Source organism: Caretta caretta, chromosome 3, assembly GCF_965140235.1.
Source record: "Caretta caretta isolate rCarCar2 chromosome 3, rCarCar1.hap1, whole genome shotgun sequence".
NCBI lineage: Eukaryota > Metazoa > Chordata > Testudines > Cheloniidae > Caretta > Caretta caretta.
In genome coordinates, this window is record NC_134208.1 from 36670795 (window position 1) to 36694662 (window position 23868).

General features: G+C 40.2%; 1 protein-coding gene across 5 annotated transcripts in view; it reads left to right on the forward strand.

Annotated features, from left to right (window-relative positions):
• EIPR1 (EARP complex and GARP complex interacting protein 1) overlaps nucleotides 1–10965 on the forward strand; it is a 171771-nt gene extending 160806 nt beyond the window's left edge. For all 5 annotated transcript variants that reach the window (XM_048845414.2, XM_048845416.2, XM_048845415.1 and 2 more), the window contains one exon: nucleotides 10631–10965. In XM_048845414.2, the coding sequence (XP_048701371.1) occupies nucleotides 10631–10805 (175 nt within the window). In that variant the 3' untranslated portion in view covers nucleotides 10806–10965. The remainder of the gene's footprint in view (nucleotides 1–10630) is intronic.
• Nucleotides 10966–23868: the final 12903 nt, after the last annotated feature.

Consider the following 23868-nt stretch of genomic DNA (forward strand, 5'->3'; position numbering starts at 1 on the left):
TCTCTCTAAATGAAGAGTGATAGAGCAGGTTCCTATTCAGGACCAAGGGGAAGGGGGTTTTACTTTTTTAGTTTTACTTCTTTTTTTCCCTAAAAAGAAAAGCTTGCAAAACATTTCTCCTGTTCATTCAAAGTCACTATGCCTTCATGATGTAAGACAACATCACAAGCGTCTTTTACATCAGCAGACAAGATCCAGTCCCTTGTGTGCAGAAGCAGTCAGTCTCTGGAACTGGTGCATTGGCAATCAGATTACTCTGTCGGTAGCAAGACTTTTCCTGCCAGGAAACCAGAATATGTTAGGAGACGTTCTCAGCAGACGCTGTGCGGTCGATCATGTGTGGAAGCTTCATGAGTCTGTGATAAACAATTTTTTTGCTCTCTGGGGAAACCCCCACCAGAACCTGTTCTCCCAAACAAACAGGAAGTGCAACATATACTGTTCCCCAGAGGAGTCCTGGGCTGCCATTCATAGGGCAACGCTCTACTCCTTCCATGGTCACTTAATCTGAAGTATGCCTTCCCTCCACTACCACTCTTTCCTCAAGTCTGCACAAGATTTGGCAGGACAGGTCATGAGTTATTCTCATTGCCCCCAGTTGATGCACACAGTTTTGGTTTCTGAACGTTCCTACATGTGTCATCTCGGGCATTGATTATTAATCCTGTTTCCTAATCTCCCGACTCAGGGGAACACCAAGGTCAGGCATCCCAACCCACGGGTGCTTTGTCTCAGAGCCTGGTTTTTGGATAGGCATTGTCCTTACAGGATTCATGCACAAAACATTCTTTCTAACGGTAGGAAGGGTTCCACTAATAAATGTTCCGTAGACAAGTGGAAGTGTTTCTCTGTCTGGGCACATCAGACACATTTCTACAGAAGCCAGAGATGTTCCTTTCGTTTGGGATTTCTTTCCTTGAAGACAGCTGGTTTGTCAGTTCCTTATGGGTTCTCTTGTCAGCAATCAGTACATACCATTGGCCTTCACAGGGCTACTTGATCTTTGCATGCCTTCTGAGTAGCAGATTCTGGAAAGGCCTAATCGGATCTTTTCCACCTATAAAAAAACCTACTCTTCAGTAGGACTTGAACCTTGTTTTCTCAGTACTCACTAAGCCTCCTTTTGAACCATTGGCTTCTTGCTGTGTCTCGCCTATCCATGAAAGTTGCATTTTTCATAGCCATTCTGTCCACTTATCCATGTTCTTCCCAAAACCTCATGCATCCTCAGAAGAAAGGAGGTTCCATCTCCTCGACATTACGTGAGCCTTCACCTTTTACCTGCAGAGGACAAAAACCATCAAGAAATCCCCTAGACTCTTTGTTGCTATAGTGCAGTGGTTCTCAATCTATTTACCATTGTGGGCCACATATGCAGCTCTCTGTGTTATGTGGGCCACATCCACATAATATATATACTACCTGTATGGCCCTGAGGATGTCACATGGGCCACAGCTGTATGCTGATTGGGCCGCAAGTGGGCTGCGAGTTGAGAGCCACTGCCATAGCAGAAAAGGCCAGGGGTCAGGCTATATCTGCTCAAAAAAATCTCGAAGTGGATCTCAGACTGTATTTTGCTCTGCTATCAGCTGTCTAGTCTTTTCCCTCCTTGTAGGGTAAGAGCTCATTCCACAAGAGGGGAAACAATATCTATGGTGTCACTTCAAAAGGTGCCTCTACTTGATATCTGTAAGGCAGCTACGTGGAGCTCAGTCTACATGTTTGCTAGGCACTGTACCTAAGTACAGGACTCCTTTACTGATATATCTTTTGGAACAGCAGTCCTTCATTTGACTCTACCATCTATGACCTTGCACCATCCTCCTATTTGAGTACTACTTGTCAGTCACCTACAGTGGAATACACACAGGGACAGGCACTTGAAGGGGAAGAGAAAGTTACTTATCTTATTGTAACTGTGGTTCTTTGAATTGTGCGGTCTCTATCTGTATTCTGCTACCCACCCTCCTTCCCTCAGATCTTCAGATCTTCTTGGATTCGAGGTGTAGCAGGAACTGGAGAGGCACTTGTTCCATCCTGCTTTTTTCTTTTCAGTCAGAGGCACGAGGTAAGCATTTTCAGACCAATGGACACTGCTTTCAAACTTCTCCTACTCAAGGCTCATGAAGCGCATGTGTACTCCCAAGTGGAATACAGATCGGGACAATGCGTCTCGAGGAACCTCCAATTACTATAAGGTAAGTAATTTTCTCTTCAGTCCTAGAGCTAAACCTTGCCCGCAAACACACCCTTGCGGATTACTTTTAATTTCTAAAATTTAGGAAAAATATTATGCAATATCTGAATTACGTCATTTTATTAGTAATGTATCTATTTTGTTTAAATTCTGCAAACTTATATATTTCAATATTGATCTCAAACACTTCTACCAAATGATCTTACTTAAGCAGGTTTTAGGTATTTTCCCACAGCTAACATAGTGTTAATCTTGACTGTTCTAGAAAAGATTGTGGGTTTTGTATCTCAGAAAGAGAAATCTAGAAATCGTAAGATTACAGTGTAGCATCACCCGACAAAGTGACTTACTTAAAGCTGCTTATGTGAATTCTTTGTGGGAGAATTTGTAGTTGGGGCTTTGTTGGTAGGGTGTCTGAGAAACTAGGTCAAATCCAATAAAACAGCAATTTCCCATTCTTACATTATTTTGTCTTTAACAAATGTATAATTATTTCCTATTAGTTTCTTCACTCAAGTTAGTAAACATATCATATTTAACCAGCAATGACAATCTGTTTTAAAATACAGATTTTGTGTGTTTTAAAGATGTTTCTGTTGGAGAAATTGAGGTTTTATTAATGTGAGAAAATGACCGGTCTTTCAATTGCATGAATGGTTAAAAATCATTGATCCTTTCCCATACAAGTAATATAAAAATATGGTCTACTAGGAGTATTATTCAGCTGATATGTTGTATTTTTGAGGCTGTCAAAATTGGCTATGATGAGGTTCAAATTGGAAATCTACAGGAAACTGAAGGCTGTTCCTAATTTGCATATAAATTTGGATGGAATTTTTTAAAATCAGATAAATTCACACAGCCATAATATTTTCTAGGACTTGTATCTTCCTTAGCAGAGCAACAAAAATACCATGTTGGTTGAGTTTACCAGCAATAAAATCCAGCAGCTGATCAGCTCTACCCTGCAGTTACAGGAAGAGGGTATCTGCAGGGTGCATTTTAGAACTCTGTGGGGTGTGCTTGGCCCTCAGGCCGCGCTTTGGGCACCCCTGCTGTATATTGTTGCCACTCTACTGGGTTAGGTTTATTTCTAAACAATTTTTAGGTTGAACAAGATTTAATTTTAGTTCTGATGGAGAATTAATGATTTCTGATGTCTCTCTTTTTTTAAACTTCTTTTTATTGAAGTTTTTGATGATAATATGGAATCGCAAGCACTGCAAACCTAAGTGATTGTTAGCATGAGCAGTAATTTGAAGTAACGGCATGCTACATGAAAACAATTATCCAAAAGCTAAACGGGCTTCTCTTACAAGTGTGACAGGGTCGGGCCAGATGGCTGTAGGAGAGTAATAGAAGGCAGATATATTAACCCCAGGCTAAGTAGGTCCCTTTTCCCTGGGTAAGGTAACAGGGCAGGTTCCAGAACAATCAGGAACCTTCTGGAGACAATTAAGACAGGCTGATTAGAACACCTGCAGCCAATCAAGAAGCTGCTAGAATCAATTAAGGCAGGCTAATCAAGGCACGTGGGTTTTGAAAAGGAGCTCATTTCAGTTTGTGGTGTGCGTGTGAGGAGCTGGGAGCAAGAGGCACTAGGAGATGAGAGTGAGAACGCGACTGTTGGAGGACTGAGGTGTACAAGCATTATTAGACACCAGGAGGAAGGTCCTATGGTGAGGATAAACAAGGTGTTAGGAGGAGGCCATGGGGAAGTAGCCCAGGGAGTTGTAGCCGTTGCATAGCTGTTCGAGGAGGCATTCTAGACAGCTGTATTCCACAGGGCCCTGGGCTGAACCCGGAGTAGAGGGTGGGCCCGGGTTCCCCCCAAATCCTCCCAACTCCTGGTCAGACACAGGAGGAGTCAACCTGGACTGTGGGTTCAGAAAAACGGCCAAGCTGAGGGCTGCTGTGAAGCTCCAAGGTGAACAAATCTGCCAATAAGTGCAAGACCCACCAAGGTAGAGCAGGAACTTTGTTACACAAGATTGTAACACAGTTAACCTCAAACTTATTTAGTCAAATGAAAGTTTCCCTCCTTTTATGGGAGAAGCTAGTGGTGGCCATGCTATACAAATAGGATAACAAAAAGAGAAAAAGCCCTGTTCCAGCTCTCTGACACCGATCTCAAAACTGTGTAGGAGATGTAGATAGATCCATATTGTGATGGATGCAGTAAAAGAACCTAGATAAACAGATAGGCAAGTAAATATGTCTGCTCAGAAGAAGCTCTTAAAATGGTATTAAAAAAGTTGACACTAAAGCAACTTTTTGAGGAAAATTTATTACAAGGAAGAAATAATGGCCTGTGTGTTTCTTAAACACATAAACCCAGAATATAATCCAGCCAAACTACTCCTCCAAGAAAGCAGCAGGCCAGGGATCTAAACCTCTGGTGTACTAGATGAACCATATCACTGGTAATATTCCTTTTAATCATAAAAACCTTTTGAACAAAGCAGTTAAACATTCTCATGAAGTGAGCTGTAGCTCACGAAAGCTTATGCTTAAATAAATCTGTTAGTCTCTAAGGTGCCACAAGTACTCCCATTCTAATAAGAGTTAATCAGCAATTGCAGACTCAAGCTGATGCTGTTTATTGCTATGTCAGGGAATAAAAAAGCTATAATAGATAATGAAATATAGCAACATTGTTAAATACACTCTAATATAAACAGTTAAAGAGCAATTTAGTGTATGTCTACACTACAGCCTTGTCCGCAAAACTTACATCACTCAGGGGTTTGAATATTCCACCCCCCTGAGCGATATAAGTTACACTGACGTAAGTGTTTGTGTAAGCACTGACGGCAGGAGAGCTTCTCCCACTGACCTAGCTTATGCATCTCGCAGAGATGGGTTTTTTATGCCAACGGGAGAGCTCTTTCCCATCAACACAGAGGATCTTCACCACCCATGCTGCAGTGGTACAGCTGTGCCTCTGCAGCACTGTACATGTGGACATACTCTTAGATAAATAGAAGTTTGTATCTAAATCTTGATTTTATCAATTGTTTTCTAGATGAGCCACTTGACCACTCACTTTGCTTACTGTATGAAAACATCAGTTTCCTTGACTGAAGTAAATTTTGTCCAACCAGCCCAGCCTAAATCTTACTAGGTGACCCAAAGAGTATTTGATATATGGTGGTCTCAGCTGATTCTCAGTCTGCATAAAACTGATTTTCAACTTGATCGGGTAAAATCTATGTTTTAGGATTCTGAAACTGAAGCTCTGTAAGCAGCCTAGCTTTACATAGTATCAAACTGCATATCCTCTGGGATTCCTGGGTTACCAAAATAATACAAGACACAGTATACCCAGCAAACATTTTATTTGGATGTCTCTGAGCAAGGGATAAAATGATTGGTCTCCAAGAGATTTCTAGTGTGTAAAGCAAACTTCTTTTGTTCTGATTTCTTCTTCCTTGGCATCCTCACATTTCAGATATATTGGTCCTTAATCTGCTACTGTCTATACTGGTGCATCCCCATTGGGAAAATTATCCAGGTAGCACAATTTAAAGGATAATTTCTTACTTTCTTTCATCAGAGCATGTACAATATCTCCAAGGTTAGAAGTGGAAGTAAGTTTCTACTGGACCTTTTGTGCTGTTCCTGCAGTAATTTTCATCCTGTGTTCAATGTTTGCCTCAGTATCTTGTATAGTATCTACTCTTTTATGTAGGAGATCCACAGGTTATGCCTCCTTCACCTCCTTAATAGCGATGTCCCTAGGCCAGGCCTATATCCGATGAAGTGAGCTGTAGCTCACGAAAGCTTATGCTCAGATAAATTTGTTAGTCTCTAAGGTGCCACAAGTACTCCTTTTCTTTTTGCGGATACAGACTAACACGGCTGCTACTTTGAAACCTGTCATTATGGAGGAAGAAACTGTAAAATGCTACCATGTCTAGTCCTGAGCTCATGTGGTCTGAATTATTTTTAATAATATGCTCTCCTTAAGGGATACTACCAGGTAACTTTTAATTCTCAATGGGAAATTCATCAAAGAAGGAACAATAAATGAGGTTCAAAATAGCAGAGTAGAACTGAAATTCAGAACAGTAGATTCAAGATTCTTTCCTCAACATATAATCCCTCTTTTTTACATTAAACTGTACAAAATATATTATTGGAATTGATACACCAAAGTCACATCTTACATACAGAAAATAGTGTAAACTAGCAGTTTATCCATCCCTATTTATCCAGCCTCTTGTTAACTGAGTGAGACTCTTGGTTAACTGAAAGTCGGTCATGTCCCTTGACAGCAATATGCACCATGCATTGCTCCCCTGCTTATCCAAAGAGACATCTGAAACCTTCAGAATAATGGAGTTTTGGATAAGTGGGTGAGCATTGCATGAGGCACATTGCTATCTGGGGACATGACCAACTTTTTTTTAACCAGCTGTGTCAGTTAAGAAGTAGTCAGAAAAACACTATAGAGGAGATGAAATGTGCATTGTGGGCTTAGTAGATCAGTTATTAGATGGAGTGTATCAAAGTACACTTTCAGGAGCTCTCCAGCATACATCCTACTCTTCACAGTTAATCTATAAACTGTATGTCGTCTCTTCTGCGACATTTATGGTGGTTTCCCTAAAAGAGTATAAGTAAAAGATGATGGTCCTTGAAACCAAACATCAGGAATCACACTGCAGTTATTAGAGTTTCATTAGTTATTTAATTGAATTTAAACTTAATTGTGATATTAAATTCACAGCTGGTTGGGCTGGTTAGGCAGACCAGCACTAATACTACATGCAGCCCTGCAAGCCATACAAATTCATTACCAAATTCAATACCAGATTTGTTTTTACACTTGTTGTTCTTATAGAGATTCATGCTTTGAACTCTGGGAGACGAGTGGAAAAGGACAGAGACAGCCAACAACACTTCATTTCTATCATAGCTGTAATGTGATTGAGTCCCATTCATAGGGTTCTCTGTCATATGCTTCTGGTAGGACGATGGCAGCTGTAATACAAGTCTGTTTCTGAGGTAGGGGGATGTTTCTGAAAGCTTCACTGATTTCCATCAGACAGGAGAGAAATCTGACGTTATGCACTGAAAACTCAATACCCACCACCGCACAGAATAATGTACTGAAGTGGCATCTGATAGAAAAAGGGATTGGAAGAAAAGGAGAGTGCATTGCTAGTATCATAATATCAATCCATATTGTGTACTTTGGAAATTAAAAATAGATGCACATCATTCTTTAAACATTTGTAGTATAAAAGACCATATCTGTCTTAACACTCAATTATCATGTGCTCAAAGGTGTTAGGTGATATATAAGGTAAAAAAACAAGAAAGTTTCTCTATTGGAGCTAATATTTATATTAGGGCTGTCAATTAATCACAGTTAACTGATGCGATTAACTCAAAAAAATTAATCGTGATTAATCGCAGTTATAACAATAGAATACCAATTGAAATTTATTAAATATTTTTGGATGTTTTTCTACATTTTCAATATTGATTTCAATTACAACACAGAATACAAAGTGCACAGTGCTCACTTTATATTATTATTTTTATTACAAATATATGCACTCAGTCCTACTTATTATTCTGTCAATCACTAAGACAAACAAGTTTGTTTACACTGACAAGGAGATACTGCTGCCTGCTTCTTATTTACAATGTCACCTGAAAGTGAGAACAGGCATTTGCATGGCACTTTTGCAGCCGGCATTACAAGGTATTTACATGCCGGATATGCTAAACGTTCATATGCCCCTTCGTGCTTCGGCCATCGTTCCAGAGGACATGCTTCCATGCTGATGATACTCGTTAAAAAAATAACACATCAATTAAATTTGAGACTGTATTCCTTGGGGGGAGAACTGTATGTCGCCTGCTCTGTTTTACCCACATTCTGCATATGTTTCATGTTATAGCAGTCTCGGATGATGACCCAGCACATGTTCGTTTTAAGAACACTTTCACAGCAGATTTGACAAAACGCAAAGAAGGTACCAATAGCACTCGACCCAAGGTTTAAGAATCTGAAGTGCCATCCAAAACTGAGAGGAACGAGGTGTGGAGCATGCTTTTAGAAGTCTGAAAAGAGCAACACTCTGATGTGGAAACTACAGAACCCAAACCACCAAAAAAGAAAATGAACCTTCTGCTGGTGGATTCTGACTCAGATGATGAAAATGGACATGCGTCAGTCTGCACTGCTTTTGATCATTATCAAGCAGAACCCATCATCAGTATGGAAGCATGTCCTCTGGAATGGTGTCACACCCCAAAGGCCCCTTCCCTCAGCGAGTCTCTGCGGAAGGCAGAGCCGCATTGTATGTGGCTAACACTGTTGCAAGCATTTCAAAGCATTTTGGGGAGTGTCAAAGGTGTGTGAGTGGAAGTTTCCTTTGCGAAATACAAGAGTCCAGGGGGAGGAGAAAGAAGAAGAGCAGAGAACGGGTTAACTCAACAATTCAGCTAGCTCCGTGTGAAGATAAGATGCTGGCCTTGGCCCAAGGTCATGGGCTCGACGAGAAATCAGCAGCAGCAGCAGCAGCTGGAAACTTAGTTCTCCATGACAAGAGGAGAACTAAGTTGAGCAGAGCTACAGAGATATCAGCGAGAACAGTGAGAACAAATGAGATGGCAACAGCAAAGGCCAATAAAAGGGAAAACAAAGTCTCTGGAGCCGAGATGTTTTGGGAAACCGAGGAGGCCACAGCAAGCTGGTTTGGATTGGCACAAAGAGCACCAGAAGCAGAGGTCCCTAAGTGAAATTCCCCCCTCACCCCCCAAAGGAGCCCAGGACTCAAAACCCTCCTGAGAGCTGGAGCAGCTCGGAGATCAACAGCAGATCCCTGGATGACCTGGGCCTAGGACACCATTCCCGTCCACCCTTTCCACACCCACCCCCCTCTTCTTCTGACGTTACACCCAGGCCTGGCCAGTGTTGGGTAGTGCATGTGTGAGTTTGAAAGTGGGTAATGCTTGGGGCATTAATGCTTACTTTCTTCCCCTGAGTGACGTGGGAGTGTTCCCAGCACTCTCTGCTGTTATGTTGTTATTTTATCAATAAAGCTTTAAAACTTAGACACTTGATGTGTTCTGTACCTCCTCCCCAAAGATCCTGCAGCATCAGCCTGATCAACTGACATCCCAAGCAGATTGGTAATGAAAATCTGTCACAATGGTGGTTGTAACATGAAGGGACATATGAATCTGTAGCCCATCTGGCATGTAAATATCTTGCAACGCAAGCTACAACAGTGCCGTGTGAACGCCTGTTCTCACTTTCAGGTGACATTGTAAACAAGAAGCAAGCAGCATTATCTCCTGCAAATAATAACCAGCCTTGTGTATCTGAGTGATTGGCTGACCAAGAAGTAGGACTGAGTGGACTTGTAGGCTCTAAAGTTTTACATTGTTTTATTTTTGAATGCAATTTTTTGGTACAAAATTCTACGTTTGTAAATTCAACTTTCATGATAGAGATTGCACTACAGTAATTATTTGAGGTGAATTGAAAAATACATTTTTTTTACAGTGCAAATATTTGTAATCAAAAATAAATATAAAGTGAAGACTACACTTTGTATTCTGTGTTGTAATTGAAATTAATATATTTGAAAATGTAGTAAACATCCAAAAATATTTAAAAGAAATGGTATTCTATTGTTGTTTAACAGTATCGCAAATAATTTTTTTAATTGCTTGACAGCCCTAATTTATATACTTCTGTGAAATGGACAGGAGAAGAGGAAAGGTTAATATGGTGTAGTTTGAACCCTTCCCTTCCTCTGTTTTTCCACTGCTCTTGAGATTATGGGCCCAGTACTGCAGCACTCCCATGAGAACTTTGCCTGACTAAGGACTGCAGGATCCGGCCCACTGCATCAAAAGACACTCTGGGTCAGATTGAGCTCTGTCTCATAATTGGTTACATTATGCATTCAGCCATAAAGCTAGTTTTGACAGATCCAAAATTCACTTCGGAAACAAATAAATACAAGGATAAAAATCTGGGGGAGGTGTATTTGAGGGAGGCATCTCTTAAACAGTATGTTAATCTCAGGAAAAAATTATATAATGATTTGCATTTTTGTCATGCTCTATACTTACATTTTTAAAAAAACATGGAGGTGCTTAGAGTAGGCAATATGTTGTTTCTTTCATGAGACCTAGAACTTCCTAGAACTGGGAACAACTGACATTTTAGGTAGTGAAAATGACGATCACTGCTCTCTACTAATGGCCATTTTAATATTGACATGATCATGCTATATTTTATAAAATCTAAGCATTAGTGGTTGGCATGAGTACAACGGTGTGTCCAGAGAGCCCACTGCTGTACAGTAAATCAGGACCCCTGTATATCTTTCTTTGTTTGTGACATTTATAGTGCCTTATAAATCAGGTACAGTCACTGCTCTTTACTATTTTTATTCCAGAACTAAAGAGCCCCTTCAGGACAGCATAATAGCTACCTATGAAGAACATGAAGACAGTGTATATGCAGTGGAATGGTCCTCAGCAGACCCATGGCTTTTTGCTTCTTTGAGTTATGATGGGAGACTTGTTATTAACAGAGTTCCCAGAGCACTTAAATATCATATACTGTTATAATTTGTTTGGATTATGATATAATCATTATCTTGACATCATTTTTAAAAGCTTGAAATGTATTGATAATTGTTTAGTTTTCCAAGTCCAGTACTTTTTTGTTCGGTGTAAACGTTTAAACATAATACATAAAAAAATAAAATAAACTTGACTAAAAGCGAAATTGACGTTTTCATTGTCTTTGCATTGTTGGGACACTGGTGGTATATTTTCCTGAAGTTGTGCTAGTGTGATTTCTATAATCACTCTAATGAGGTGATGATTCCTATCTAATTATTGTAAACTCGACTGTTTCTTGATATATGTAGCTGAGTATACCACTGTATTACTACAGTGTTATGCCAGTGTAATTGATTTCGATGAAGTTATTCTTGTACCAGTTTAAAAAAATTGGAGTAAGGCAGTGGTAAGGGTAGCTAAGTAGCTAAGGCTAAAGGGATCTGCGGGCTTGCAAAAGTATTTTTTTCTTCGTTCTTTTCAACATAAGCAGCCTAGTGTTCTTAGCTAGGACCATAGTCTGTTAACTCTTCTGGCTCATTCCTTAATGATTATAAATATAGCGGGGAATGGTCTGAAGAACATTCCTAATTCACTCCCACATTTTAAACCATTCTTCCTTCTTTGTTTATCCTAACCAGAAATGTTAAAGGTAAGGATGAAGTCATGCAGACAGCTACAATCTATTACTTTCATTCAGACTGCCAGCACAGAGAGCCGCGTGAAAAATATTTTGCAGCTGAACCATACAGGAATGTTGGCAACGTACTGTGCCATGATTTGGCAATTGTACGCAACATTATGTGGCATTTTTGTTATAAATGATGATTTCTCTGTCTGACGCAAAATCTCTTTTAGAAGTTGGTTGTCTTTTATTTATTTTAATATGAGTGCCAATCTCACTGTAGCTACACCATTGTTAATTTGAAAGTCTCTTCAATGGGTGCAAGAAATCTGTCTCCTGTCTTTCTTGGCTCAGTGCCATTCCACAATGTGCTTGCATGATGTAACGGGCTTCCACTGAGCACAGACCATGCTTTGCCAAATCCTCTTCCATTTTTGGCACCTAGGTCAGCTACTGCTGTGACTTGCCTGTTACAAATACTTAAGATTGACGGAAGGAGAATGCACAGGAAATTTGAAATCTAGATGGAGGGCACGTAAAATAAGACTACACTTATTGACCTCCTCAGATTGCACTTGTGCTGCTTGCTTGTATCTGTTGTATTTAGGTGCTTAGAGCAGAACTCAGTGGTTTTTTTTTTATGCCCCTCTTGCTTTCTAAGCACTATTGTTTCCAGCTAACTTCTGTACCTCAGGGATATGTGAACTTCTTCTTTAATGGTAGTCAATTGTACAGTAAACAACAGAGTATAAGGCTAAGCTGAAGAATGCTGCTAGCAAGGGATAGAAAGATCAATACCAACTTCCTCCTATTATTCCTGCTGTTGCTATAGTGACTGCTGGTGTTGCTGTTGAGGGGCAGCCTACTACTAACCTTTACTTGTCCTTACTCAGTAGCTGGATCGAAATACATCCAAACGTGATTTTTTTGTGTAGACACTGCTGCTGATATGGGATCACACTGTGAAAACGTGACTGATTGTATAAGCCAGAGTGTCCAGAAAAAGAGAACAGTTGAATTCCATGCATGGCTGTCTCAAAGTTTGCGTAGCAGAACCTTTGGAAGTGAAATAATTGTAGCTAATTAGTTGTTATTGGTTTTTACTTGTATTACTCTGGTGCCTGTATCTCCTTCATAATGAATGCCACTCTCAAAAATTATGACTTTTCTAAAGTTTAATATCTCAGCTATTTCAAACTGCATAAGCCTGAAACCGAGCCTGAGCTACCAACCCGTATACACTTGGCTTTAACAAAGAGTGCTTTCCGAAGAGTAAAACGTGTTTTAAGTTTTTGGTTGTCAAAAACCAGGAGTGGGATGGACTTTCATAGGTGGCTTTAATATTTAAAACCACAAATTTTAGCTACAAAAATGGTTATGTTTTAGACATGAAAAACTGCAGTCTGTTCTTAATATGTGCTACTTAACTTAAACACTTAGCTGCAGAGTGTGTATACACCAGTCACTGGAAGTGCTATTTCATCAACAAAGTCAATATGATGGCAAAGCAATTTCATTGCAGTTATGAGAAAATCATGAAGCAAATTTGACTACATTTGTTGTTTTGGTTATTTTTAACGTATGGACCACATACTCTGTTGGACTAATTTGATGTCTTTACGTTGCCTTCAGTGGAGCCATGTCAGTTTACCCAACTTGGGAATTTGGTCCATTACATTTAAAACAAAACAAAAACTATGGAAGTAGGGGGACAGGAGGATCAAATTTAAATAGTTTGCTGTCATGTCTAAAACTGATCCTAGCCACGTGATCAGCACTCGCAGTAACATGAAAATGACTTTCAAAAAAGAGAAATAACGTTAGTATTTAAAATACTATAGAAGTAGCAAATGTACTTAGCAAAAGTCTTCAACTTACGTTGATTGCTTTCTAATTTAATTTTTGAGAATGGGATGTCAAGTCTCGCGAACCCCCTCCTAAAAATGAATATTTCAGGGATTTTCTCCTTTATCTGAGCATAAATTATAAAAGCAGTGTTCTGGGAAATATAAAATTTGTTTTTATGACATGCTTATTAAACACTATTTATTATTAATTATTATTTATCATTACAGTATTTTTATTACATTATGAAAACGGCAACACTCTTCCAAGATCTCACTTTCGTAGCTTGTATCACTTTGAATAAGCCTGTTATAAGACAAGGCTCCTATGTTTCATCAAGGAGTACCAGATGTGAAACAACATGAAGGTATTTAAGAAGCCAACTCAAAGAGTTCTTCCTACATAAGCATAAGCAAACATTTGAGCAGTCCAGACAAACAACGCCCGTTAGAACAAATCTTAAACTTGTTCTTCATAATACTTTTAAAAACAATACTAGCTGCCTATTTATTTTTAAAAACAGCAAAAAATATCCACCTCCCTTTCCATTTCTAATAAGGAGTCTTGAAGTTTAAATCTCCTCAGTGTGATAGACATGCTTACTTTGATCTGCTTAGCTCTCGGAAGTCCAGGGACTCTGGGCTGCTGGCCCTGTGCTGACTGGGGTCCCTAAGGACAGCTCTGTCCACCAGTGGGAATTTTTTCCCGGGAACCCCCTGTAACATTTCATTTCACATCTGGTACTCACAAACCCCAGATTGGGAACCACTACTATAAGACAAGAGGAGAATTAATTTTTTCATACTCTCAAGCTTTCACATCGCCCTTCTCTTCCCCACCACACACCCTCGCTGCACTTTTCTTTCTGACAATCCTCTGGTTCAGTTGTAAGTTGTACTTTAAGGAAACTTAGAAAATCCTTCCATCTCAATCAGAGGTAAAATTCTTTCAAAACCCTGTATTGTTTATGGAAATTGCTTTGTTAGGAAACCCACCCTTTTTCACTCACTGGCAGATATGCTATGGAGTAGAGCTCGTCCAGAATTTTTCATCGGAAAAGCTGATTTGTTGAAACCAAAATATGGAAATGTGTCTGTTTTGACAAAACTGTTTGTCCAGAATGTTTCTCAGGCCAGGATGGAATTTCACATTGAATTGGGAGAGACAGACCAACCCTAGAATGGAATAGACAAAAGCCTGGTGGTTCAGAGCATTCACCTGGTAGGTAGGAGACTCAGGACTGCCTGATTCAGATGAGGGTCTCCCACGTCCCAGGCAAGTGCCCTAAACTAGTCGCTGGGCTACAGAGTAGTGTCTTTCTCTGACTCAGTGAATAGTTATTTATATGAAGTGAAACCGCTCCAACAAAAGATGATGAGAGAAACTGACTCCATATCCCGATGGCTAGGTCAGGGCACTCACCTGGAAGGTGGGAAACGCAGGTTCAAGTCCTGGAACCAAATGAGGCAGACCAGGTACTAGATCCTTGTCTCCCATATCCCAAAAAGTGTCCTGGCCACTGGGATTTTGACTGTTCTGGAATAGGTCTTGAGAAAAAATTCTAAAGGTCTCAATTTCGTTCTGCATTGAAACAAAAACAAATTTCAAAACCTTGAATTTTTCGGTGAAATGGAACTGCTTTTCTGTCAACTCGCACACATCATCCAGATAGTTTTCTACATGATCTCAGAACATGGGGCATTGCAGCATACCACTGAAAACCATTTGAAATCAAAGGGTGGCACGGACAGGAGATGCACAACCTTTAAACACTGTTCTTAATGGTTTGGTTTTGATTTTTGGTCTTTGAGAACTACAATGTCTAAGAAGTTTAAACTTTTTAAATTGAATTTTAGTCTTACTGAAAGCGTCAGATCCTGTGTTGGAGAATTAAACCCCTCTCTTTAGCCACGGGTGCAAGACGAGCAGTAAAAGCTTTCCACCAGTGCTTCATTAATGTACGTACTACAAAACTATTCAAATGCTTGAAAAGGCAGTTGGAGAGGTATTGATGGCATAGTCAATTTGAGTGAAGAGGTTCTGCAAGGAATTTTGAATATTCTTAATAAGCAATTTAGGCCTGATCCAAAGCCCATTGAAGTCAATGTGATTGTCTTCCTTTTGTTAGGATAGGTTTGAAATTTCACCCACCTTAAATAAAAACGTTAAATTAAAAAAAAAATCAGTACTGACAAACTTTGCCTTCGTTAGTGTTAAAATTATCTTGACCAGTCCTCAAGCTCATGATGTTAATGAATTACTTGTCAACATTAAAGCTAATGAAAAATAAGTATTGAGGGCATGGGTAGCCTTGACATTTGCTCTAAACCCATTCTCCTTATTTCTGGCACACATTTTTAATCCTCTCATTTTACAAAGTCATGTAGAAAAGACTGTGCATGATATTTTGCTGGGGGATCTGTCATGTAGATGCAGTTCTAAATGTTACAGAAATCTGTTCCTGGTCTTCCTGAACTGGTCTGAAAAGGCAGGTGGACTGATGACTGGGAGTGATGTGCAAATCCATTTGCAGAGAATCCATGACCGCTCTGCTTAGAAAAGGAAATGCCAAGCTCCAAATCATGGATACTCTCCAAATCAATTTGCACATTGCTTCTGCTCATTCCACCTGCCACTTCAGTCAGTAAGAGGCTAGTGAAGTGAGAAGAAAATGACACACAGGAGATTTGGCGAACAAGAAAAAGACAAAGGAGGGGAAAAAAGTGAAAGGGAGACTGACAAATATAGAATGAAAAGTGAATTGGAAAAGACAAGAGCAGGGAAAGATCAACTTGGAAAACAGAAATAGGAAAGACGGAAAAATAGACTGTAAATGAAGTTAAAGGAAAGATGGGGGGTGAGTCAGATAAGAAAGGCTTACAAAAAGAGAAAGCTGATACACCAAAAGAACCTTAAAATCTTATAAAGAAACTTCTCTGTAGAAGGATCTGCTGGATGAATCTGGAATGCTAAACACCCATTAATGTACAAGTAGGGAAATTAAACAAGAAGATGATTCTAGAATTGCTAACTTACTGAACACTCTTTTAAATTCTCTCTTTAGTATCTACTTGAGATACATTATGGTGATAGTTGGCTTTGAAATATTTTAGATAGACAAGCTCAAAATACAGTTACTAAAAATCCTGAATTAAATGCTGTTACCCCACTGACTCACTTGCTAAAGGATAGAATCTGGGGCTCTTTTGAGGAAATCCTGCTCCTTCCATAACTGGCACATCCCCTGACATCAAGGACACAGCATTGTAAGGGGATCCTAGTGCTCTAGCATAGAAGACGGCTTTGGGAAGGAGGAGATGATGAATGGATCTGTGATTCTAGATCAGCGGTGGCCAACCTGTGGCTCTGGAGCTACATGCGGCTCTTCAGAGGTTAACATGCGGCTCCTTGTATAGGCACCGACTCCGGAGCTGGAACGACAGGCACCAACTTTCCAATGTGCTGGGGGTGTCACTGCTCAACCCCGGCTCTGTCACAGGCTCTGACCCCACTCCACTCCTTCCTGCCCCCTCCCCTGAGCCTGCCATGCTCTCACTCCTCTCCCTCCCCCAGCCTCCTGGATGCCACAAAACAGCTGATTAGGAGGGAGGGGGAGGCGCTGATCGGCGGGGCTGCCAGTGGGCAGGAGGTACTGGGAGCTGGGGAGGGGGAAGCTGATGTGGGGGCTGCTGACGTATTACTGTGGCTCTTTGGCAATATATATTGGTAAATTCTGGCTCCTTCTCAGGCTCAGGTTGGCCACCCCTGTTCTAGATCCACCCACCAACCCCATGTAGGGACTCATGACAAGTATGCAGGCTGCTGCAACCCTGAAGCTGTCACAGCAGCAGGCAAAGGGGGGCTGGTTGGGAGGGACCTCTAACGTACCCTTATAGCAAACAGCCTATTTACTCAGCCTGTGCCCTGAGTCCAGGATTTTGGTGGCCAGAAGTATGGAAAAGCTTTTAAAAATATGCATGATCTAAAGTGGGCAAGAGAATACGTGGAAAATCCAAACAGTGTGCATCCTAATCAGCAAGTCTGGATGAGATGCATCCTAGGATGTTAATAAAATTTGTGGACATATTCCCTGAACCCTTGGCAGTTTCTGAAGATCAATAGGAAACTGAATACCAAAAGACTGGAAGATAGCAACTGTGGTACTGATCTATAAAACTTCAAAGTGCAGGGAGATAGACAAGAACAGATGTTTTTAAATTCAAGAGACTGGATAAGATTGGTGGATTTCTAGTTTGGTTGTACTCTTCAGATTTTCATACAAACTCATAATCCAGAACACTAACAAATATATTGTAAACTGAGATATCCCATCTATGCAGTAAAGAATGGATGATGCATTGTCTTGCACGTATTAGTGATGTTTATAATGAGGGCAAGCACTACCTATTTATGTGTGTGAGATGAAGAAAGTAATCATATGCATTCTTTTAAATGGGTTCTTATAAATAAGAAATGGGACACAGAGTTGAAGCTGTAGAAAGTAATGAGCCATCTTCGGCATATGCAGGAAATAATGAGGACAGAAAAGAATACTTGAAATTAGTCTTTAAGTGGACTGAAATTAGATAATTCTTGTTCACAGTTTGATTTATACTACCTGGTCTCATGAAGTAACACCATGTGGAATCTCAACATGTTCTACAACCTTTTACCAGTGCCACACTAAATAATAATAAGACCTAGCTGTGATACAGTGCATTTATTAGCAGATCTCAAAGTGCCTTACAAAGGAGGTTGATATCATCCCCATTTTATATATGGGGAAACTGAGGCACCACACATGTATACACATACACAAACGCACACAATATTTTGACCAAAATCTAATATTGCTCCCAGAATAAGTTTATGCTTCCATAGGTGCTGTTATAATAATATAAGCACCCTACTTGTTTTTTGGGGTGGTATCAGATTTAACAAAGCCTCATTTATCCTCCAGGAACATGATGATGACACTGTTGAGATCCAAAGCTGCAAAAGAGTTTGATTTGATGCCTGCAGCACATACAACTTGTTTGAAAGATCAGTTGCTAGCTTTTGTCTTTAGGAGCTAGTGGGTAGATTGAGTCACAGATACTTGTGATGTTGCTGCTCTTTTCTTTGCTTTGTCTCATCTGAATACCACAGGAAAAATCTGGCAGACATATTTTTGTGGGGAGGGGATATAGTAGGTTGTCTGCAAAAGTACAAATGGAAACTTCATCAGCAATAGGAGCTATTTAAACTTTGCAAAGCATATACCAAAGAACTTCAACTGTTCTCACTCTCCTGTCAGAATCATAAATGGCAGGCATTTGGATTCAGTTTGCTAACAGAATTCATGTTTCAGGTCTCTGTTTTAATTTGCTGTTTTCAGTGATAATGTGGTTTGAATCTCTTCCTCTGGTTTGGGTAAACTTTCCTAGTTGACTATGATTTTATATCTTGTCTCAGGGTTATCTGTCAGCTAGTGGAGTGGAGTGCTGTGACTTTGTTATAAGGCTTTGTACTGCTATGGCTGAAGACAACATGGTTCCTGCTCCACTACACCTTATTGCTCAAGTCAGAATTTGAATTTTGCAGTGTTTTGGACTGGCCATCAGCAAGAGCTAGAAGTGCAGTGGACAAATGTGTCTGAATAGGACTTCCATAATCAGAAGAGAGAGTCAGCTGGAGAGAAAGAGGTATTTCTTATAATTGTTATGTGGCTTTTCCCCACACTGCCTGCAAGGAGAGACATGAGGTGCAGGGGGAAGCTACCTGAGGTTATTACAGATTCCAGTCAGTTCACGTGAGCTGCTCCTCACGCTACAGACTAGGGACCGTATGACTAGACAGCAGTTCTGCAGAAAAGGACCTAGGGGTTACAGTGGACAAGAAGTTGGATATGAGTCAACAGTGTGCCGTTGTTGCCAAGAAGGCCAATGGCATTTTGGGATGTATAAGTAGGGCATTGCCACCAGATCGAGGGATGTGATTGTTCCCCTCTGTTTGACATTGGTGAGGCCTCATCTGGAGTACTGTGTCCAGTTTTGGGCCCCACACAACAAGAAGGACGTGGAAAAATTGGAAAGCATCCAGCGGAGGGCAACAAAAATTATTAGGGGACTGGAACACATCACTTATGAGGAGAGGCTGAGGGAACTGGGATTGTTTAGTCTGCGGAAGAGAAGAATGAGGGGGGATTTGATAGCTGCTTTCAACTACCTGAAAGGGGGTTCCAAAGAGGATGGATCTAGGCTGTTCTCAGTGGTAGCAGATGACAGAACAAGGAGTAATGGTTTCAAGTTGCAGTGGGGGAGGTTTAGGTTGGATATTAGGAAAAACTTTTTCACTAGGAGCGTGGTGAAAAACTGGAATGGGTTACCTAGGGAGGTGGTGGAATCTCCTTCCTTAGAAGTTTTTAAGGTCAGGCTTGACAAAGCCCTGGCTCGGATGATTTAGTTGGGGATTGGTCCTGCTTTGAGCAAGGGGTTGGACTAGATGACCTCCTGAGGTCCCTTCCAGCCCTGATATTCTATGATTCTATGAAAATCATTTTTGTGGGATAGAGATCTGCATAAAAATTGCATGAGCTAAGCATTGTGCTAACGCTATCATTTATCCAGGACACTTTTCCGGAGCAAAGGGCAAACAAGTTCACTTAGTATAAATTTGTTTGCTAAAAGTGGTGTTGCTCTCTCAAAGCTCCGTTCAAAGAGAGATAGAGCAAGGTGCTTCCAGGAACGAGTGCAATAGCACTTGTCCTTTCTGCAAGCCTGCTCACTCCCGAGATACAAGCTTTATCAGACAAAGAGAAAGGGGGAGCACTTTTGTGGGAACCTCTTGTTAAAATATTGACTGCTCTTTGCTAGGTTATAGATATAATCTGCAAAACATTTCACAATTTTAAATTGGGTTTGGAGTTAAAATTAAAGCAGGAAATACTGCCTTGTTGCATGGAAAATATTAATAGAAAAATTAGGATTAATTGAACATTTCATGTGGACTCCACTAGTTAGAAAACAGCAAGATGACATGAGGTAGACTTGCATGGCTTGTGTTTTTACTTCAACTGCTGTGAAAAGTATTTCAATATTTGCATAATTTAGAGCATAGAATTATGATTTCAAAGATTCAAATTAGAGCAAGCATTTACATAATCTAATTAAATTATGTAAATGTTTTATTGTGATATTAAAATAAGTGTAGAACTTGTGGCACAGACACTTTCCATTCTCGTGCCATTTGGGAGCCCTGATTTGAGTACACAGGTTTATGATTCCAACCCCTGCAGGCAGCCCGATGAAAATGCTGCTTGCTCTATGGCAGGGAGGAGAGCACTGGATGCTCTATGCTTAGCATAACTTCTGCAGCTGTTTGATGGAGCATCATCTTCCCCAGCATAAAGTGGAGCAACAGCAGCTGCCAGAAAAGGAACCAAAGCAGATTTAAAAGGCTAGTTATGGCCTTTTACTATTTTAATCAAAGCAATGCTTCTGTGGTGTACATTTGAATTTCAACGGACATTCAAATAACTCCACTGTGACTCTTCTCTAGCAGCAGCCATGCCACCTGTAGTCTCTTCAGATCTCACAGTCCAAGCAGATTGTACCTGCGTCGTACTTGGCTAATAAGGAAAACCCCAGGAAGGGGTGTTGATGATTATGTGGCAGATATTTCTCTCTGGCTAGACCTATGCTAGGAACGCTTGGCCTACTAATGCAGCACCATTGGTGGTGGCAGTGGTAGATGCTGTCATGTGATAGTATTTTATCTCCAGGCCATCTAGCCCCGTTTGACAGGAGGCCTGTCTTTATTGTAGCCTCCACCATTGCTGCCACTAGTGGGGCTGACCCTTGGAAATTGTGGAGAAGGTCTCTGAATCAGTTCTGAACCAGTACCAACAAGGTTCTAGGGAGAACTGGGCTGCTGAGTTGCCTTCTGGTGAGATAAGAGACAGAGGTCCAGGCAGTTTTGGCCTATCAGTGATATAGGAAAGCTTTTGCATAAGCAGGGGAGTTATAGCGAAATTCAAATTTGAGTTAAATTCACTTTGCCAACATTCCAACTAAAATTTAAACCCAACAAGATCATAGACTCATAGAATATCGGGGTTGGAAGGGACCTCAGGAGGTCATCTAGTCCAACCCCCTGCTCAAAGCAGGACCAATCCCCAATTTTTGCCCCAGATCCCAAATGGCCCCCTCAAGGATTGAACTCACAACCCTGGGTTTAGCAGGCCAATGCTCAAACCACTGAGCTATCCCCCCTCCCCCGAAGATAGTCTTCACTTCCTGGATTAAAACAGATGTAGTGTTGCTATGAGTTATCAAACAAAAAGACTGGATTCTACCCCCAGGGAAATCCATATTATTGGTGCATGAAGCAATTCTTGTGTAGGTGCATAGAGCTAGATCATCAGTTGTTGTAAATCAGCACAGCTCTATTAATTTTAGTGGTGCCACATTGCCTTACACCAACAGAGGATCTACCCATAGTTTGTTAATTATATCGGGGTTCATCAATATGAAAAACTAAATAAAAGTAGGGTAGTCGTAAAGCGGTTCGGGGAGAGGCTAAATGTGCCAGAAGTGAATAAAGTTGGAGTACAATCTTTGCTAATCAGATATAGATTTAATTACTCTGTATATTTTGTATCTAGGTTTTGGGGAAAGAAAGCAAATGTTAATTTAAACAACAAGCTAAGGCACTTCAGTCCATGGAGCATTAACAGCTAAGGAGAACAACACATTGACCTTATTTGCTGCTACTCATGCATCATGTGTAGGAATGCCTGTCATAGCCATAATGATTTAAGATCAGGCTGGACCAATATTTCTTAGTTCCTCCTCCACAGCCAAGGCAGTTTCCTCTCTATGTAATATGGGGAAGCAATAGGTGTATCTGGTGAAAAATGGCAATGCTTCAGAGGTGCCCTTTGCTACAAATCCAGCACTGCTAGCTTTTGTTTGTCTCATGGAAAAGAACTTGCAAAATCATGAGCTGTCAGAAGTTTAAGTTTTGGCATGGACAGATATGATTTTTACAACACTCGAGCTGTGTATGTTACAACTGCTAGTTAAATATCACTGTAAACAACCCAGTTTTGGAGAACTCTAAAGTTTGCTAAAATTTTCTTTAAATTTGAGAGGATCTTTGCTGTTTCTTTGCACAAAGAGTACAGTAACTAATTAATATAAACCTGCAAGTTTGTGTTCATATGACTTGTATACATTCAGTCATAAAAGCTACACTGAGGTAGTAGTCACAGGGAACTATCATTTAACTGCAGGCATGTGAACACCTGAGTGCACCTATTAAAGTTCATGGCACTTCTCATAAGAGTACACATATTAACTATCATCTGGCATCCTGTGCCACTACAGTTTGGAGAATTGTATTATAAATTCCCTCTTGATTTTCCTTTTGATACAATATTGACTGATCCATCACCCCTTAAAATCAAAGGAAAGATGTACTTCAAGGGGCATTGGATCACCCTTTCATGTCCTCGGTAGTTATGTTAAAACTGCGCATCACTTACACAGATGTCACTCTCCACCCTAGAGGTAGCTGCACTTCAGCTGTGGGCAAAGTAATTGATGTATTACAGTTTTTGCTGATTGCAAAATCTATAATTACATTGCAAAATGATTTCCCTTGTATCTTCCTGTTTCCAGATGCTCGTAATTTTCTGATCATGTTTCCTTTGATGCTGAAATTTTGCATGTTTGATCTTAGCCCAAAAGGTTGTTTTCCAAGGTTTGGGAGACTGGGACTAGTTGAAGGATATTTGAGAAAAGCTCAAATCATCCTTCCACACCTACGAAGCTCTTTTTCAAAGATTGAAATATATCTAGATTAACGACACCTCTGCAACCATAACATGTAAGTTGTGAAACTGAATAATTTATTTTAAAGAAATACTTAATAAAGTGGCCATTTTTGGAGTGCAGTTTGATCTTTATTATAGTGTTGTCTCTTTTCTCAAGATTAGTCTTTTCTCTACTTCATAAAACTTTACCCGAGAAGCCTTTTTAAAGACAAATTTTATCAAAACCATTTTAATAGAAAATGGTTAGGGGAAGATTTTTTAAATGTTAAGTTCACCATTTTGTGTATATTCATAGAGAATGTGTTAAACCATCTGTCATTGTTACTGGCTGATATGAAAATCTGATAGGACCTGGATGGCATGTGGATCTCCAAATGGGTCCAGTGGAAGAGTGGAGTTTAAAGACCTGATCCAAAGTCCATTGAAGTTAACAGGTATCTTTCCACTGACTTCAGTAGGCTTTAGATAAGGCCGTATATGTGTAAATAGTTGAGTCCCTGTCCTACAAAGACACAGGCATATTATGTTGTGATAACTGGGCCTCCAAATTTACCTTAGTGAGCTCAACTGTCAAAAGTGAGTGACAGTTAATTGTCACAATAATCTATAACGACAAATGTTGTTGAGGAAAGGTGCAAAAGGGAGACAGAGTGAATTAATCCAAACAAAAAGGCCTCCTGACAAAACTGAAGGACTGACAAGAGCATGCCTGGTAAACAAGAGAAGTGTGGGATGGGAAATCAATGGACTAACACTGGTGAGTCAGAAATTAGGGCTAATTT